This window comes from Camponotus vicinus, unplaced genomic scaffold (genome assembly GCF_025532165.1).
Source record: "Camponotus vicinus isolate PSW18456_S1 unplaced genomic scaffold, iyCamVici1.0 SCAF_1, whole genome shotgun sequence".
NCBI lineage: Eukaryota > Metazoa > Arthropoda > Insecta > Hymenoptera > Formicidae > Camponotus > Camponotus vicinus.
Genome location: NW_028141945.1, coordinates 34,769,046 through 34,789,405, shown reverse-complemented (window position 1 = coordinate 34,789,405; position 20,360 = coordinate 34,769,046). Strand labels below are relative to the sequence as shown.

Sequence of the window (20,360 nt, the reverse complement as noted above, 5' to 3'; positions counted from 1 at the left end):
ATATGTGTGTTGGAAAACAATACGTTGCGTCGGTGTGGCCCACTTTACAGACACATTCGCGTTTTGTTCGAATGAGTGACAGTGTCGTTGCACTGCTTTAAATTTATTTGAACCAGCAAAAAAAATAACAAAAAATATTCATTAAACCATTGGACTAAATTATTCATAGAATTCTATTCAGACGCTTGAAACATGTTTATATTTGTATTTAATTATTGAAAAATTCTGGCTTTAAATTCTCATTATCGATATGATCATCTATTTCGTTTAATCGCTAAATTTTATTAAATTACTGTTATGTAAAATAATGCATATAAATTATATATAATACAAAAAAGCATTTTAAAACTTTAGAATATTAATTATACGATTATATCGTGTCTTTTATTTTCTATCTTGTAATGTTTCATTTTTAAAGAATATTTCTTAAAAAATTATATTTCTCTAATATTTCAAATCTACCTTTAAAAAATACAAGACTCTTAAGACTTTTCCATTATTATGCTCTTTTCAAGATGGATTCCCCAACTGATCATAAAATGATTTATGTTTCATAAAAATGGATTTACGATTGAGAGATGCGATTAAACGACAGGTGACGTAAAAAAATCTCGCGTAGCTCAATCATTCTTGATTCTCGTCAAAAAAGGCCGATAATAACGAATATGGGATTGCACTCACCCGTCTGATGCGAGAGAAACGTTATCAGCAGCACGGCGCGCAGCCATCCTTCTCGATGATCCTTCATGCTGGATGTTTCTCCGAGTGATATCGGCCTCTGTTCTCACTCTCTCCGGCGAATAACGACGACGACGATGACGACGAAAACGATCTCGTTGTGCCGCACTCGCGTCGCTTTTACTGACAGTTACTCACTACAGCATCCCGGCACTGAACAACATCCGTAAATGACATACACGTCACCGTCATTCTCTCATAGCCAATCGTGCCACTCGTTCGTCTCGTCGCGCGATATATCACATATCGACTCCGATAAGGTTTGCCATTTGCCCCGCGGCGACAATCGTCGACTATTGGTCGATTATCGTTTTTTTCCAGTGATAACTCCTCGCGATCGCGACCACGCGCGCAAACTTCTCGATCGAATGTTCTTTCCAGACAAGTCCTCGATAATGCTGTTCTCTTTTGCAATATCTTTCTATATTGATATTCCTCTCGTAAAATATTCAAACGAATCGACAAACCTATCAATGCCCAAATGCTTTAATAACGACCATCATACTATTACATGAGCAATAATTGTTCTTCTGATTTTCTTTCCATGCAATACGGGACCTATTTTTTGGAGTAATGATTTTATCCAATTTTTATTTATCGCGATTTTCTTTCTGTCGTAATGCAATATCGTGCTTGTGAAAGACGAGTCCAATTTTCACACGTGCATTGATGCTCGAGTGCTCAAATCACAAAACGACGTCATCGTAAGTGCATCGCCGGAATCTAATTTGCGAACATTCGCTTTAGCACGTACGAGTTTGTGACACGCGGTTGACGATTACTGTCAGTTTAACGAAGCACACACGGCACGACCCGCATTCTGGTTCGCCCAGAATTGTCGAAACACCAACGCGAAAGGAGGTTGACTTTCTCGGATCTAGAGTGGCTTTGAGAGTTTCGCGCGATGTGTTTTCTTCTCACGCTCGTATATTTTCGTGATTTTAAAGACTCTTATATATCCGTGAAAGAATTCTTCGATAATTAGAGCTATAAAGGTAAAGGTTTATTCGCTGTATGTTTCTATTTTTATGAGTTACGCGCCACTCTTCAGATTTATATAATGGTTTCCGCGAGGAAGAGCTCTTCCGATTTTTCTAAATTCACATTCAAAAAATTAATTATCGCGAGGTTTATAATTTAAACGTCTTTACATATCTAAATAATAAATTATTATATTAATTATCGATATTCTGATTTACTTTTATAATTGCTCATATACTACGATTTATATAATACGAGTTCTGTTTGACATCGATGTGTCAACATGAAAAGTCGCTTTTTTCACGTCAAACGATAAATTTTGAATGAAATACTGCGTCTCACATTAAACGACACGATTTTAAAATACCGACAAATATTTTCCAGATTCGACACTATACCATTTACTATTACTGACGAATTTTTCGCAATGACGTCATGGAAATCGATCTTGTTTGTAAAAAAAATTAAGGAAATTCGCACTTTCTCGAGCACTCGTGTAGCACGCACGATCACTTATCTCGGATACACGTACCTTATTAATCCTCGTCTCTAGTTCGTGTGAGGATCAAGCACTCCAAGTCAACTTCACGAAATCGATGCACAACACAATGTCCGTAATTCACGTTGTAAGACGTTTCAAGATTCTCTCAGCACCAAAGGTGATCCAGCGTTTTTTGCTTCACACCCTGGAACATCGACCAACCCGATAGAACTGCATTATTTATCAGACACTGCTGCGTGCTTCGCGTGAAGTTTTACGACCTGGCATTATCGATTGTCCAAACTATGGCCCAGATATACGCTTTAATTCACCGATGAACACATCGTTGACGAAATCTTTATGTCGCGACAATCGACTTCTCAAAAGTTCGCAAGATATAGAATAAATCTGTCTTCAGCAGACGATCTTTTGATCATCTGGGTTTGATTAGACAGTCTTTTTTCCTATAATTTTCTTCTTCTTTAGCGAATCCGTGAATATATAAAACCACAATTTTCAATTTTCACAGATTTATGAATCGCACGTGATTGGACTAGATTTTGTGCGCGACACAGAATCTAGTACGCGAAGTTTGAAGCTCTTCAAGGAGTTTACATCGATGATTTAATTGATCTAAGATGAAGACAGGAGTTTGCTCGGGTTTTAGGCGGCCTTCTAATCTTGTCTCAAGAAGCCTTCGTCTTCAGCTGGCAGCGTGTCATCGTATCCCTTTCCACAGACTGCGCTCCATTAACGCGAGGCGGTGATGAACATAAACAGCCGATTAATCTTGGCTCTTCAATCTTATAGAATTTCTTTCATCACTGTTCAGATTTCATCTGGTACGATCCGTTATCTTCTCAGAAAAAGATAGCTTTTTCGTATCTGTAGCGTTCTGCAAGATAAAGAGAACATTGCTTATATTAAATGCACAATTAATTACATTCGATCGATTAATTATTTATAGAGTAATTTTTTTTGTATTAACATGTATGTGTAAACGTTAATTTTTTATTTATATAAACAGTAAATGAAAAAGCAGGCGAATAATTTTATAATTGTGAACTAATAAAATTGTAAAAAATTATTTAAAGCAACCATGTTTAAATCTAAGTCGAAAATTCTAATTAAGCAAGGACTATTTAACTGAAAACTGTCAAAGTTTGCGGAAACAGATTTATGAGTCGATGGCAATCGTTGGCAACCGACGAAAGTCCAGCATAGGATACTTAAACGAATCCTCGACAGTTAGAATGTGGGTACAAATCCCGAGGTAGTTAAAGCGTCTTAAGCATCTTGTATGTATTCGTCCAATTCTGCACGAACGAGATGTAATTGGGTCTACCACCTCTTCTCTTTCCCCTGCGTCCTTCTTACGCCCATCGCTCTTGCAAGCTAACCCGAAGTTCACAGCCGGAGAGATATACCATCTAGCAGGTGCACTCTCAAGTCTCTCGGATTAAAGTGCCAGAGCGTGAGTGCCACAGAGTCACTCGTATAACTCAGTAGTTTAAGATTGACCGTGGAGTGACTCGATTACGACATGTCTCGGGACTTCGAAATTCTAAGATTTTAAGATTTTAATGGACTTTGCTGTGTGTGTACGTCGGTAATCAATTATACCATGCTTTTGGAATCATTTAAGCTTGTTTTCTTTTTATAAACACTGCAATTAAACAAAAAAACCCTTTAAAAAAAACTTTTATTAATTTTTTATGGAATTTCTGAGAGAAAAAAAGAGAAAGAGAATCTTAGAATTTTATTAAATTTAAAAACTTTATATAATATTAAGCAATATGTGTGTGTGTGTGTGTGTATAAACCGCTTTTTAAAATAATGTATGTTTTACTTCGAAATATAAAATTTGACAAAATGTAAATATAAACTAATGGTACAATTATTCTCTGCCAAAAAAAAAGATTATAATAATTGGAGGCCATTCGTTGATATTAGCTCGCTCTGGCTGTATTTCTGTATGACTATATTTCATGACAAATCAAGAATTTATATGAATATATGCAGGTATGAATGTAGATATATAGCATCACCAGATGAGCATTGCTGAATTTGTACATCCAATTTCCAGACGACAGGACTTAATAACCGAGGAACTTCCTACGTATGCGTGTTAATTAAAGTACACATGCGTTATCCGAATTTCCCTAACTTTAACTACTTCTCCGTTGACCGAAAGTTTAAATAGCTCGCTGTACATTCGGCTAGTAGTACGAAACCGGAAATATATGGAAGGCGTACTAAACCAACGGCAAGAGGCATGACCACATTTGCGTTAGATTCGTATTATGCCAACATTTATATCTTGTTTTAAATGTATTAGCGAATACGTTGATTAACGTATCTATTTTCTAAATTTCCGCGGAATAATTAAATAATATCTGTAGTTTATGTTAATGGATCAAAATTATCGAAATTTATTGAGATAATAAATGGTTGCAGTTTCGTGATACATTCATCCGTTACGCAGGAATAATCGAGAGAGGATATGACGTACTCTGACGAACGATGCTTCGACTTAAGAAAGTTAAAGGGGAGATGAGAAAAAGCCAACTGCTCCGCTTCAACGCAACTCGGGAATTTCTGTCGAACTCGAGAGATGAAGCAATATAACGTCTCGTACGGAAGCTTAACGGGAAGCGAGAGCTAGTTCGATTACCCGGGAATTGGTCTTTCATCGTCGCTCTAATTCGACGGTTACGTGGCAGCTTTCCGGCCGTTAAGACACACGCGGTTACAACTTTGCAACCAATCGACGGTTACAATGGTTGTGAAGAACTATAGCGGATGAAATTTGTCGATCCCCTTCGCCACAGCCAACCAAACCATAATCCCACGTGAGAATAGTTACATGAAACGCGTTACGTAATTATGAGAAGAACAAAGATGACAATTATAATTTGAGAATGTAAGAATGAAAGAATTGAAACAAGAATCAATTTCGCGAGTTAACTACATAATTCAACTTTGTAATTCATGGATTTCGGATAAACTGCGAGATTATCCGTTAAATCTATTGCAATCTTTGTTTTGTAACTCGTTCGATAAAATACTTTTCGATAGATTGTTCAAAAAGTCAATAATAATTTTTCGAGAACAGTAATAACTTTTTCCTCACTTTTAAGTTAATAATACTATGAGATAAAATTCTGACTTTATTTTCACCAATAATGCGCAAAAAAAGCTTAATAAAGTTCAGCGATAATTGCAGCAACTCACAAATGCCTTGTTCAATTAAAAAAAACGCGGACAAAACTCGCGAATATATTTCAATCCACAAGCTTTGTACATGCAACTTTCACTTTGTTGGTATACTCGATTACGATATAAAAGAATCATAAATAACTTGGTCACTTGCAAGTCTCAGCGTCCAGTTGTCATGAATATTTAACAACTGTGTCGTAGACACGTCGTGTACTTAATACGATTAAGCGCGAAATCTTTTTCATTCATCGCATGGTGCCATTGCACTTTGTGCTGGTTGACCTCCTTTCCGTCCGTAACGACCGCAATTGCCAGAAATTGGAGGTGACCCAAACGCCCGAATGATAAGTGTACCTACCCTCATTCTCACCTTCTCATAAAAGTACATTTGCCTCGTTCGAGGCATAACCATCGCGTGAATTAATAAGCCTATTTTGCAATTTTGTTACGAGCTTATCCCATAACTCCAAGTTAAATGAAAAAAAGCTGTGTTAACTTTTCGAGATTCGGTGGAAAACAGTGATGTATTCTTCACGCATATAAAATCATCCTGAAAACGAGATATCGCTGCACGCAATCCGCCCTCGTTGCAACACTTCGTGAATTATGTCTGCGAGTTTGCATGTAATCGACGAATGAAGCAATTCGCTCGTGCCGCGTAATCATAAAGTTTGTAACTACCTTTTCGCACGGTCAACTAGAAACTACCCGCCTCATATGGTTGCCAAAAACCAAGCCATTATATTGTTAGCACGACCGACTCAAAGAGAATTTCATACGTGCCTAGGAAAATTTGTCGCGTCTCGCTATCTCTTCATCATCATATTCCGATCCTTTGAACTGCTTATAATAATGCTTCATTTTTGCACCATCATTGCTTTAGTTTCCGAAAATAATAAAAAAGTTATTCTATATAGATTAGTTAATTTTACATTTATTGTTTCTTCATTAGAGAGAGAGAGAGAGAGAGAGAGAGATCTACATTTGCTTTAAAAAATTCAATTAATTTTAATTTTTATGTGACATTTTTTATATGTATGTCAAATCTTTTGTGACAGTTGAAATATTAAAAGAATTTATAAGAAATTATACAAGATAAGAAAATTGTAAGAATTTATAAGATTTCATTGAAACGGATTTTTATTTTATTTTAATGAATCATTATTTTATTTAAATGAATTTTTAAAGATATGGAAAACGTGAATGAAACCATAGCCAGTGGGATAAGTGTTCTATCATTTTAAGTATGATAACGTGGCATAGATGTTGCGATAACGACGATTCAATGAAATAAACACGGCTTTTCGCAATTACACTTTAAATACACTACCAAGCGATGTGTGCAAACCTTTTGATAAAACGTCAAAACCGCGACACGTCCTTGATTACTCGGCGCTTGCGTTACATTTCACTCGCACATAAAATCATCATCGGAGATGTCGCGGAATAAGAAGCTGAGACGAATGAAATTGCAATTTCCGTAGTAATGTTCCAACCACGTGGATCTTACATTCAATTATATCGATCATTTATTCGACACAATTCGATCTTTGATATTCCAATTAAAATAGATTTAATTAATACGTCCATGCTCTCACTGACCAACTTACGCTCTTATCGGAACAGGATTCTAGTCGTACGACGCGGATCGGATTTAAGTTGCCCGCGTTATATAGGGTGTTATCACTGCGTGGCGGCTTGTCCGCGACTGAGAGAGCTTTCGGACCAACCCCGTCCGAGTTTCCCGGGTCGGCCGCGGTAGCGCTGCGTAGCCGAATCAACTCCTGGTCTCCCGACCATCTCTTCACCCCCTCACCCCAATCCCTTCTCTTTCTCACAGCCCCATGTCCCGCCAACTTCCATTGCCCCCATGACAAAAACAATTCCCTCTCCGTCCCTCCTGCGCGCCACCGCCTCCTCGTCGCACTGTCCGATACGTATCTGCATTCCCTATGTATTAGGTAGTAAAGTGGCTCCACTCTCACCCTCCGTCGAGGAAATCTGGAATTCTTGTCGTATTTAAATTAGCGTCTACGGCGACAGTGCTTAATGCCGGGTAGGGGAGGAGTGCCTGTTTCGCGTACGGCGACACCCCGAAGCACTTTTTCAACGCAAGGTCGGTGGCTCGGCAAGCGCGATAAAAGCGGCAAAGTCGTGAGGTAAATTGTAATTAAAAGTAAATACAACAAGCGGGTCAAATTGTGTAGTTTCACTTAGCCTTAAGAGATATTTGATTCTCATTGTGGAGAACGTGATCGTGTTCAAGTGTACGTGCATTTTATTCCATTAAAAATTAATGTATCTTAATAATTTATATTATCTTAATTAATGTTATAATTCGAATAAAATTATTGGTATATTTTAGAAAATACAAAATGTGTAAATAAAATATCTGTAAATTATTGAAACAAATATTTTATTAAAATATGCAATAACGTATAATTGTTACATAAAGCTATATTTTTAACAGAATTGCATGAACAAATTTGATCATTTTCTTCAAATCGGTGGAAATATGTATGCATCCCATAACAAGGAAATTATAGAAAGAGAGATGTAAATTCAACATTCGCTCTATTTCAAACTTCATAAAATTGAACGGTTAATGATTATGTACATATAATTCATTTTAGCACGAACAAATCATACAGCGCTGCGAATAAATGAATAACGAATGTATTTACATTTGATGTTTTCGGCAGTGATATTCATCGAAAAATTTAAATAGTGAATCACATCGACGAATTTAGAATACACGATGCCAGCAAAGGATCCGATGCGAGACACGAGTAATCCCTCTTAGGGCGATTCTTGAGAGGAATATTTTTTTTCGAAATTGAATCGGCAACAGAAAATACATAATGCATTAGCAGTGAATATCTCGCTGCTGACAGCTGTGATTTATTCGTTTGATTCCGTTGAGAACGGTCACTGAGAGATACCAAGGATGAAATGTTGTACGTTTCGTACGACGAGATCGGTCGTAGAATGTTTCGTACTGAGATAATTTAATTCGCATCGTTTTCCTATATATTACCATCGTAAAAAAGAAGAGAACGCAACGGAATCGCGGTCGCTTAAATCGATAATCGAACGCTCAAACTTTTACGTCGTTCCAGCTCGTCTTAGATCCCGAGGACGCTCGCAATTTTCCCGAAGAGAGCATTTCCGCCAGAAAAATCAAACGGGCGCTTTATGCGTGCTCTAAAGTGTACTTTTTAACACGACCGTATCAGGAAGTGAGCGCCCAGGTCTCTCTTCACAGGTATTGACTTTCTAACAAAAGCGCTCTTCCGATAAAGCGTCAACTACACGCCACCCCCGTACGACTCACCCTACCTGCCTCTGACTTGTTGCCCCTTGCCCTTCCTTCCACCGGTCTGCTGAGCCTGCCCGTCCTACAGGTATTTCGATACACTCACCGACGCCTCGACCAGCTCCTGGCGTAAAATAATTAATTTTCAACGGACAACAAACCATTAAAGTGCTCGTTCTCGCAAGCGCATGTAATTATCGGCATGCGTTAGAAACATGATATTCTTTCCAAGCTGGCACGCCTTTGTGCCGGTTAAAAAACAAAAATTCAATTGATTAATTGAGATCGAGAGTCGTCGACTCGATGAAGAAGACTCCATTTTTCGTTCGGTTTGAATGTTAGTGATTTAACTCTTTCTACATTTCTCTCGTTGGATAGAAATCGATTTCATATGTTACAATAAATGACATGTTAATATATGTTATAAATACCATGTGCCCAAAAAGAATAAAAATAAAAATTTTATAAAAATTTTAATTTAAAAATGGAAATAAACGTATACACGTAGAGATTTAATGATGAATTAAATGTTCACTAATCGGATTAAATGCATCATGCACTCACTCACACACGTATGCAAAGTTTTAAAATTTATTCTAAAATTGCACCATGAGCTATATTTTGATTTTATTTTGAATGAACGTTTCGTATTGTTAATGTTTCATACAGATATTCAATCCTTGCAATCGCATTTCAATCGCGCAAGATAAACGGTTACCAATCAAATAGCAGTCGATTAGATTAGATTTCACGCCCGTAATTATTGACCCATATAATAATCTGTCCTTTGTATTGATAATTCGATGCGCGTTTCCGGTTGAAAGCAATTTACTTCAAGGCACTAACGTGTTTCACTTAACGTCTGTATTATGTAGAATCGTGAGTACGTATTCTCTCTTTCTCTGTAATATTTTATATAAGAATAATTTATGCGCCAAATATCATATCGCCTGAAAGCACATGTTTTACGTGCGATAAATAAGCTTGTTATATTTTATTGCCTCTACTGTAAGTACACAATTGCGATACGATATTTCTATATTACATCGAATAACGCACCGCTTCAGTATAATATACATATATATGTATAACATTACTATTATTTTTATGACGAAAAAGTACTAATGATTTTAATAAAATATTTTATAAACAAGAAAAATAATAAATTTTAATAAAATTTGCAGTTCGTTGATTTAATATAAAATCGTATAAAATAAAAGGCCGATGTTGGGATGCGTGAACAATTTATTTATTCCAAATCTAAACAATTATCGACTCAAACTCTCATAATTTTTCAATATATAATTTTCAATATATAATTTTTTAAATTCAATAATTAATTTATATAATAGTAATATTCTCTGAATTGAACAATTAAAATTATTAATAAATTAAATTAAACAATCATCATAATTGAAATTATTCATGTGTTATATTAACTTTAATTGTTTATTTTTTATTCATTTCTGTAATGTATGCTTTCTAAATAAATAAATAAATAAATAGATAAATAAATAAATAAATATATTTATATATAAAATTATTTCTCGAAGTTAATCCTGTTTTTTAATAGATACAATAATTAGAAAATACCATTTAAGTGTTAATTGCATCGTTTCGTTCGTGGATAATTCGATTCACGTACCTCTTTCATTATCCTCAACCCCGTACCGTATAATTCATTTTGCAACAGACAATTTCCGATATGAGATTTTCTTGGCTTGATAAAGCAACGATATCACGCCGTGTTTTCTATAGTAACAGATTAAACTCCCAGCGAGTAAAGATTTCTCTTAACTTCAATTATACAACTTTGAATCATACTGCTACTATTTATTTTTCAAACAAATAGTAATAAATTGCATGCGATAATCTTTAACTGATTCTCTATATTAATCTTTCATGTTAAAAAACTTTTCTCTCCAACGAGGTATTTCAAGAATATGCCGTTTGAAAATGCACAAGTGATGTTTGCGAGTAAACCTGGAATTATGTAAAGGATTGTAAAGATTGCAAAGGTATAATTTAATCTTCGATTTTGTTTGACCTACAATCGCGCTCCTCACGCAAGCTGTTCAATTATCCTTGTTCTTTTTTCCATTTATTTCTTATCCGTCTTACTGCAAATTGTAGCGGAACGGATAAGTTAATTCCCTTGTTTGCCATTTAAGCCACTTCTACAGACTAAAAACAGATGCTCGTTAAGCATCAGTAATATTACTACAGAAAATTATGGCAGTGATATATAAAGCTACATGATATAAAAGAGATCTTTAGAGCTCATTTGTCGATAAAATTTCTATAATTATACTTTATGTATAAGAACATTATACAAAATATAAGAAATGTAATTATCCTGCTTAAATCACAAAAACGATATTATCGCTAATGAATATATTAATATAATGTATATACGCTTTATATCTCAATCCATTCTTGAATAAAAACTATTCAATTAAAACTATATATCATTTGACCACATGCTCCATTAAACTATTATTTTCAAAATATTAAAATATGAATTAGATATATATAATTCCTAAAGAGATATTTTTCTCTTTTACAACTAATGTTTGATGCTTGCATCTAGCCTGTTTTATTCAGGGGCATTTACAACAAATAAATGGAATGCGCAGTTCAGAATGATATATAGTTGAATATTAAACCCGCGAAAAAATCTCCTTTCGACATTTTACATTTTATTTCTAATTGCGTTCGAAATTTCCAATTTTCTCAGAATTGCGAGTTAGTCGTTTCGTAATCGGACTTTCTTCGCCATCGTCTCTTCTCGTTTCTTCTCGTTATATTCTCTTCCCTATGCCTCCCTTTCCCTGCTGTATGTCCCAATCCCACAGAGCTCTGTCGTTCTGCTTCTGCGGCATCACATAATACCACCGCGAGAGATTATCTTAATGGCATCACAACTTTCCTCGAGCATCATGTTATCGGGCCTTTAATACAGCGTTAAGTACCGCATTTCTCGCAGGATCGTCGGAGTGCTAAGGACGATTCACAAAAAAAAAAAAAAAAAAAAAATGCGCCAATGCTGACGAGGAATCTACGTCAAGATGACTTCGCGCTATCTCTCGTCTCGTCGTTTATCCGAATATACATTTTGTAATTTCCATTAGTCGCACAACTCGGGAAATTCATTTTCTTCGAGTAATCATTAAGTCGCCGTAATAGTATCTATTTTTATATCACGTCGAGTCATTTGTGCCACGATATCTGCAGTTTAATTAAATCATGCTCGATTATTATCGCGTTATAACTTTGACGCAAATTTATCACTGTGACAAGATAAATGAATTGTTGCGCATGCATTTATCCTGCATGGAATGTCGTTTCAATAGATGATTTAATAAATAGCGAATTTTATATAACAGTTTATTTTCGTTAAAATATGAAATTTATCGAATTTCATGATTAATAAAGAATAATCAAAGATAATCGCGCTAAATTGCGTTTATTTATTGAATGTAAGTAAAAAATTCAATTAATTTAGACATTTTCAAATCTTTCGAATAATATTTAATTTAAATAATATTTAATTAAATCTTCTAGTATCTGGAACTTTAAATAGCAATCCGAAATAATCCACGAAGCTACGAATCTCTGACATGTGAAATTTATAAATCTGCTGAAAGATATATTATACAACTGCTCTATAAGATGCAAGATTACAGACTTTACCATTTTTATATATAATAATTAATAAGGCAATGATCGATATATATGTTTACATACATGTATATGGATATATAACCCACGTGTTACGAGAAACGTGTCATCGTTTGCAACGGTCACCTTGCAGGTCGCAAAGTCGCGATGCAAACAACTAGTTACGACTTAACAACGGTTGCACACTGCATACGATGCATTTATTAACGCTCGAGTGGCAGCAGGCGTGGTGTCATGCACGGAATTACGTGTCGGTTGTTATTTTCCCGCGAAGCAGCGCGCGTGGGCGATAGGCGGCATATGGAATCACCCGGGCGATAATAAGGCATGTCGTGACTGGAAAGTTGTAAACAGCATACCAAGTATGATAACAACGACGAGATTCCCGGGTACACTAAACGACAAACCTTCGTTAACTCGCACCTATACGCGAGACAAAGTATCGCGCCGGCCAAAGTCGCGAGATAAAGGATCTCTGGGCGGGTGAAGCGATCGATCCTGTTCTTTTAAGCTCCATCCGCGTCTCCCGAAGCTAGTGAGTCTTCTAGCGAGATCGCGGATAAGCGGCACTTTTGTATTCGCGGCTTATTGTTAGTCAAAATGAAAGACCGCGAGTTTGTAATTTGTAATCGAGATGGAATACAGGGGCGACAGGAGTCTACCTATTCTAGGATTTCTACTTTTTGTCGGCTCCCGTGTCACGCTATAGTCTAATTATCATCGACCTGCCCGCTGGAACGTGCTGTGGTTTCAACGGGCGAAAAGTGATTACGTCGACGCTCTCGCGATTTGTCGGTAACGTAAGCGGCTCCCTTCGTGCGTCCTCGTCGTCGTCGTCGACGACAAAAGCCCGCATCCACCACTGGCTCTTCTTCATCTTCGCCGCAAAACTACAGCTTTAAATCATAACTACGTACCGCTGCTTAGAGTGGCGCAAGAAATGAAGACAAATGTTCCGAGATGTTATGAAGGGGAAACGCGATAGCCGAGGACATAAAGATTCGTTGCGTGCGCTCCTTGACGCTTCTCAAGGTGCAGGATCCGGCCATGCAGCATAAACGAAGCGAAGACGAACTTTCAGAAAGTGCGACACACACACACACGCACACATATACACACACTCTCTTTCTCGCTCTCGTCCTTTTCTCCCTAACGTTGTTGATGAAAATTTGAACGATTCTACTCAGTCGCACGTTTCGCATCACACCGTTTCTCCGTATCTCCATCATTTCTCCTCGGGGAATTCTCCGAAAGTGTCTCCCTGAGAACGTTGTCCGGAAGTTCGGTCGTTCCCCGATGAACATCGGTCGGTCGATTAATTTTAAAACGAGCGAAGTCTGTCGTTCTGTTTGCAGGCGTGTGTAACATCGTCGTTAACTTTTGGGACTTTGGGCTTGGACGACGTTATTATTACCGAGTTAAACCCTAAGCGACGAGACTACCACCGACATATGAAGTTTAATCGACGATTTATCCGGAATCTCATATCCGTGAATCTCGAGTATCAGCGTGTTACACGATCGTAAAGTTTTGCTTCGCGCGGCAATTAACTATTTTATTTTATAACATAGTTTTTCTACGGTAACATACAAATTTTTATATACAGTCATGTACACCAAGAGTTTTATATTAAATGTTGAAAAATAAATTTTAAAACAACCTTAATTATGTAAATATCATAGTTTCTAATAAATTTTAAAATAAAAAATTAATTAAATTTTATATTAATGCAAGTATAAAAATACGATAATTTAAAAATAAACTCAAACAACTTTTAACTTAATTTAAATTTATAGCTCAACTGACAATTATTTCGAGAATATATATTTAAAAAATTATTTCAATATTATAAATTATAAAAATTTTATTCAAATATAACATTAATTTAAAAAAACTTGAATTAAGAATAATCAATTTTATACTTACAAAGAACAATCAACAATTCTAGAAATAGCATCAGAATTACAAAAAAATAACCTCGAATTTAATAATTTTGTTTTAAAGAATAAAAAAAAGTAAATATATATAATATATAAAATTTAATAATGTATAATTTATAATATCATTATATAATTTAATTATATAATTATATAATTTAATTAAATAAATATAGAATGTTGGTTATTTGAAAACATCTATTCTTACAAGTAATTCGATTAAATAAATGACCTTGAATGAGAAAAGTAAAAGATCCTAATTTTATTTTGTCGATAAGTCAATAAAGCAAATTGCTATTAGGCGGCCCATTAACGGAACGAAAGAGATTCTCGACGCGGATAATAGATAAGTTACATCGAGAGCGCTTCAGCATGAAATTCAACGTGAAATACATGGCGGATGGAAAATTCTACCATTTGCATGTGGGGACGCACGAAAGGAAGAGAACAATGGTACCGCGTGAGTAATGTTTCAATTTTTTCCCCTAGAATCCTTTATATACACGACCACGAATATATACGCCGGATCCAGGAATACAAAGGTCGCCGTATATATCCGAAGACAGTACGGCGCAACCTCGATCCTCTCTCGATTATTCGCTAAGTAAATTTATTAATGGGCAAAGGGCGTGACTGTTCGATGTTGTGTCTCGAGTGGAAAGAAAGTTATTCTGTACAGCCAAGTCTGTCTCGCGAATTATTGCGGATACGATAACAATGTCGCGCTCTTTTTCTTATTGTCAAAAATAAAACGTGCCTTCTTACACGCATCTGTAAAATTATACTTACATCCCTAGAAAATAGTCGACTTATTCGAGGGAAAAAATATTGTGTTTTAATTATGTATGTTTTTTTCATTGTATCAGCGTTTGTTTTCAGCTTCATAAATAATTCAAGTAGCGTATAAATATTCATGACATGCGTCTCTTATCGTACATCAGCCTCTATATAGAATCCTTTGGAATGAAGAAATAATTTTCTAAAAATGTGGCAGTTACACAACCCTTTTTATGTCGAGACTTCGATTATAGTAATTTTCACACGCGCGATACGGCAAATTCTAGGAGCGGTGCGTGATTACGTTCGCGCGCGATAGCCACGCGGGAATTTGATCGACACTTCTTGTTTCGGCGAGCGATCGTTAAAACGCAAACGCGGGCGTCCTGCACGCGATGCATAAATTGCGATTCGCAATCGCATTTATCGGATTATCGAGCGTAACGTAATGCATTAGCTTATTTCGAGCAGCTGTACCATCATTCCCGTAAATATTAGTCAACGCTGTCTGAAGTTTAATCGTTCCTCTCTGTGGTTTCTTATGAGAGAAAGACGTAAAATGAGAGAAAGACGTAAAATCGGATAAAACTCGTTAATTTTACGAATATTAGCTCCATTTTATATTTTCGTATCTCAAAAAAAATGTACATCTATTTTATGTGGCTTTTATTTGTAAAAGATATTATAAATACAAATTATTATTTTATAAAGTTACAATTTAATTTAAATGAAGGAAATAAACGGAAGGAAGGAAATAAACGCGAAAATTAATGCAAATCACTCGCGCTTAATGACATCGCGGTGTTCATTGAATCATTCGCAGAATTATATAAACTTAATGTTCCATTTCCCTCGTTAATACGCTATACTGCAATCCTTTAAATCCCGTGACAGCTCGCGATAATGATAAATAAACGTATGAATTATTTAACCTTTACATATCTAAAAAAGATACGTTTACACAGTAAAAAATAAAATGTCAATTATAACATTTTTCACATGTCCCAGAAAGTCCACTCTAAATTTTAAATTAAAATAACTCATTCGTCGTATGTTACTTATTAACAAACTAACAATGTTAAATAATTGACACAATATTTTACATTTATTTTTGTTATCGTGACTTTAAGTGTAATGTAAAAATAACATACAAATTAATTGTTATATGAAAAAATAGTTACAATAACTCGTAAGAAATGTGGAGGACATTAACATATAATAATAATTATTTTAACTTAAATTATTTGTAATAGAAATTTGATTTTAGTAAATTTGATTATTTTTGTATGTCAAAATTCAAGATTATTTGAAGATTTACTTTAACTTTTCTTAGAATGTTAAACTGACTTTGAGATATGTTGATTGTTTAAAATGATTTGTTTAAAAATACTCAAAATAATATTCAATTTCATATACAAAGTGTTATGAAGTTGACATAAATGTAACATATGACAACGTTATAAAAATAATAACATATATTGTATGTTAATTTTATATTGAAATACTAATAAAAACATGGTAATATACGAAAATTTTAATATATAGACGCACAATTTTTTACTGTGTAGGTACCTTTTCAAATCTCATACTGATTATTTCGAGTGATTATTTCGTCGCTTGGATTGAGAAAAAAATTGTAAAATAATTTACTCACCAATTATTATTTGATGAATGTATATATTGCCGTTCACCGGAGAAGGATGCCAATTTCGATCTGTATCAAAGATACACAAGGATGATTTTTCACACACGAATAAATCGCGAAAACATCGATTACGATCGCGCGCGCAAGTTTGCGATTCAATATTACACTTTCGCAACGTATTTATTTTACGCATACGCACTCGCGTAATCACTTTCGACGCGAAAAGAACATGGGAGACGCGTTTCGAACTTTCAGATCATCGCGAAAGAAAAACCGTCAGCAATATCTCACTTTGGCGAGCTTGGGAGCAACTTGTATCCTTTGACGAGCACTTGTGAACCCCTGATTTTTGCCTCTTTTTCGTATTCTCAAGTTGCACAACAAGCTAATCACTTGCGCGACATCTCTAGAAATTTTTACACTTGAAACGTGATGAATATGTATGTATATATTATTAATAATTGATCGCGTATATCTATACAGATATTTAATATTTACGGTACAAATATCGTTACACTTCGTCGATCGATGAGTAAAATGGCCGATCTTTTCGTCGCTTCAACGAGAGAGAAACGTTACGCGAACACACGAATATTTCATTCAACGCAACTCGTCTCTTCTACGATCGAGAAAGGAATGTGAAAATATTGTATATTTGTTATAGATTAAACTATCAATGCGAACGCGCGCGATGTAAACACTCGAAAGACACAACGCTCCGAGGAAGGGGCAAAATAACACTAAGGCCGGCGATTCTGGAATGCGAGGAGTGGGGGAAGACGCCGGCCCGCGTCATATTACGTCACATTCGCGTCCGCCATGTTAGTTTATTGCGCGCTCGTGACATATTCCGGCTGTCCGTAGAAAACTACGCGCGTACGCATAATCAGATCGAGATACGCGATATTAATTAGCAATTACCTTTCGATCGACGGAGGATTCTGATATCTGCCTCGGCGTATCATCGAATTATACGAGAGAGAAAGCGGCAAAAAAAACACCAAGGAAACTTGACACGCAGTTGGCGAGCTTGCGAGCGATTTGCTTCCTTTGGCGAGCACATGTGAACCCCGGATTTTTGCCTCTTTTTCGTATTCTCAAGTTGCACGACAAGCTAATCACTTGCGCGACATCTCTAGAAATTTTTACACTTGAAACGTGATGAATATGTATGTATATATTATTAATAATTGATCGCGTATATCTATGCAGATATTTAATATTTACGGTACAAATATCGTTACACTTCGTCGATCGATGAGTAAAATGGCCGATCTTTTCGTCGCTTCAACGAGAGAGAAACGTTACGCGAACGCACGAATATTTCATTCAACGCAACTCGTCTCTTCTACGATCGAGAAAGGAATGTGAAAATATTGTATATTTGTTATAGATTAAACTATCAATGCGAACGCGCGCGATGTAAACACTCGAAAGACACAACGCTCCGAGGAAGGGGCAAAATAACACTAAGGCCGGCGATTCTGGAATGCGAGGAGTGGGGGAAGACGCCGGCCCGCGTCATATTACGTCACATTCGCGTCCGCCATGTTAGTTTATTGCGCGCTCGTGACATATTCCGGCTGTCCGTAGAAAACTACGCGCGTACGCATAATCAGATCGAGATACGCGATATTAATTAGCAATTACCTTTCGATCGACGGAGGATTCTGATATCTTTGCCTCGGCGTATCATCGAATTATACGAGAGAGAAAGCGGCAAAAAAAACACCAAGGAAACTTGACACGCAGTTGGCGAGCTTGCGAGCGATTTGCTTCCTTTGGCGAGCACTTGTGAACCCCGGATTTTTGCCTCTTTTTCGTTTTCTCAAGTTGCACAACAGGTTAGTCACTTGCGCGACGTCTCTAGAAATTTCTTCTAGAATTTTCTCGTGAAACGTGATCAATATATATGTATATTTATTAATAATAATTAATAATAATTGATCGCGAATAGTAGTAGTTGATATTTTATTCGTTAATTGTGTGAATTCGTGGACCGAGGCTTTATCTGTTTCTCTTCGACGAACATCTTAACCATTAAAGTGTTCTTTTCTTTTTCTAGTGTTCCTCGACGAACGTTTTGAACTCTGCCAGGATGAATTCTACGTTTGCTGCGCATCCGTTATAATCGAATCGTCGATTATGTGGCTGCATTATTCAAGTGCAAGTGTGAACATGTAGTGATTAGTGATTGTCGAAAAAGTATAATATAAATATATCGGGAGTGTCGAGAAAAAGTACACCGCGCGATTCTCCGAATATTACAATGTCGCGAGTGTGAGTGATAATTTAATATCCAATGAACTGACTCAATCGAATATGGATCGTCGATCGTTGATAATCAGCTTTGGAGAGAAAGACCAGGAAACAACAGGATAGAATTGGTGAGTCATAATTATGATTATAATTAATTTTATATCTAGTCCCCCCATGGCAAATTTATATTATTATTATGTAATAATAATCCCGTTCTATAATGTGAATACATCACAAATGTTTATTATAATAATGCATCGACAAAATTATTTTAAATATACATATATGTTAAAAAAGATCTTTCTCCATTTTATTTATATAGAAATGATTGATTATTGGGAATAATAATAAATAAATATATTGATGCATTAATTTTTTTCATTCTAAAAATACAAGGAATATTATTCACATAATACATAATACATTATTTCTTAATTATTTAATTATTACTTGAGGAATAATTATTATATTAATATAAGCAATATCTTTTATTTAATAATTGACCGATATTTTTAAAATTTTTCTTTCATATAAAAAAATACAGATTAAAGAAAAGAAATAATTACAATATCAAATGTCGATGTAAGCCAATCCCATCTAATTAATAATAATGCAGTAAATATTAATTTACCATCGACATTTAGTGTCGTCATTCCGTATAATCCGTTTATGAGTTACAAATCAGACAATTGATACTATAATATAATATTACTTATTTAACCAGCAATTTAACCAATAGTTGATTTGAAATAACATTATAATTATAGGGAACATACAAATATGTATAATCTTTCACGTATAGTATCATGTATATAAATGATGCACACGTGTACCGTTTTTTTTTTTTCAATGTAACTGATGGTAAAAGAAGCTTGGAAATTTAGTCAGATTTTTATATTAATATTGATAAAAAGATTTTTGTATTAATATGGATAATTATCAACTATTAAACAAGAGATATTGCTCATCAATATAATAATAATTGTTATATATATATATATATATATATATATATATATATATATATATATATATATGTATGTATAATATACTAATTAATTATACATTAATATATTTTATAACTAAATTATTTCTCAAATAATCGAAGAATTATTTAAATAATACATTATTTATTTTTCAATTACTACTTAAAGAATAATTATTATATTAATATGAGCAATACCTTTATTTAAAATAATTGATAAATGTATTTTATTCCTTCCGCTTTAAACATATAAATATATTCGCGAGACGGTGTAAAAAATTTTATTCGTCGACATCAGATAAAGCTTACACACATAAAGATCTTAAGGTTAATTAAGGATG

General features: G+C 35.0%; 2 protein-coding genes across 2 annotated transcripts in view; one reads left to right on the top strand and one right to left on the bottom strand.

The window, feature by feature from the left end:
- Nucleotides 1-20,360, bottom strand: part of LOC145963504 (opioid-binding protein/cell adhesion molecule homolog) — a 281,149-nt gene that overhangs the window by 75,562 nt on the left and 185,227 nt on the right. The window contains exons 3-4 of the mRNA XM_083085532.1: nt 16,785-16,844; nt 682-3,095 (exon numbers count right to left, since the gene is read on the bottom strand). Of these exons, the coding sequence (XP_082941658.1) occupies nt 682-748 (67 nt within the window). The 5' untranslated portion in view covers nt 749-3,095; nt 16,785-16,844. The remainder of the gene's footprint in view (nt 1-681; nt 3,096-16,784; nt 16,845-20,360) is intronic.
- Nucleotides 19,041-20,360, top strand: part of Stub1 (STIP1 homology and U-box containing protein 1) — a 190,730-nt gene continuing 189,410 nt past the window's right edge. Inside the window, exon 1 of the mRNA XM_083085470.1 lies at nt 19,041-19,162. The gene's annotated coding sequence lies outside the window, so the exon portion shown is untranslated. The remainder of the gene's footprint in view (nt 19,163-20,360) is intronic.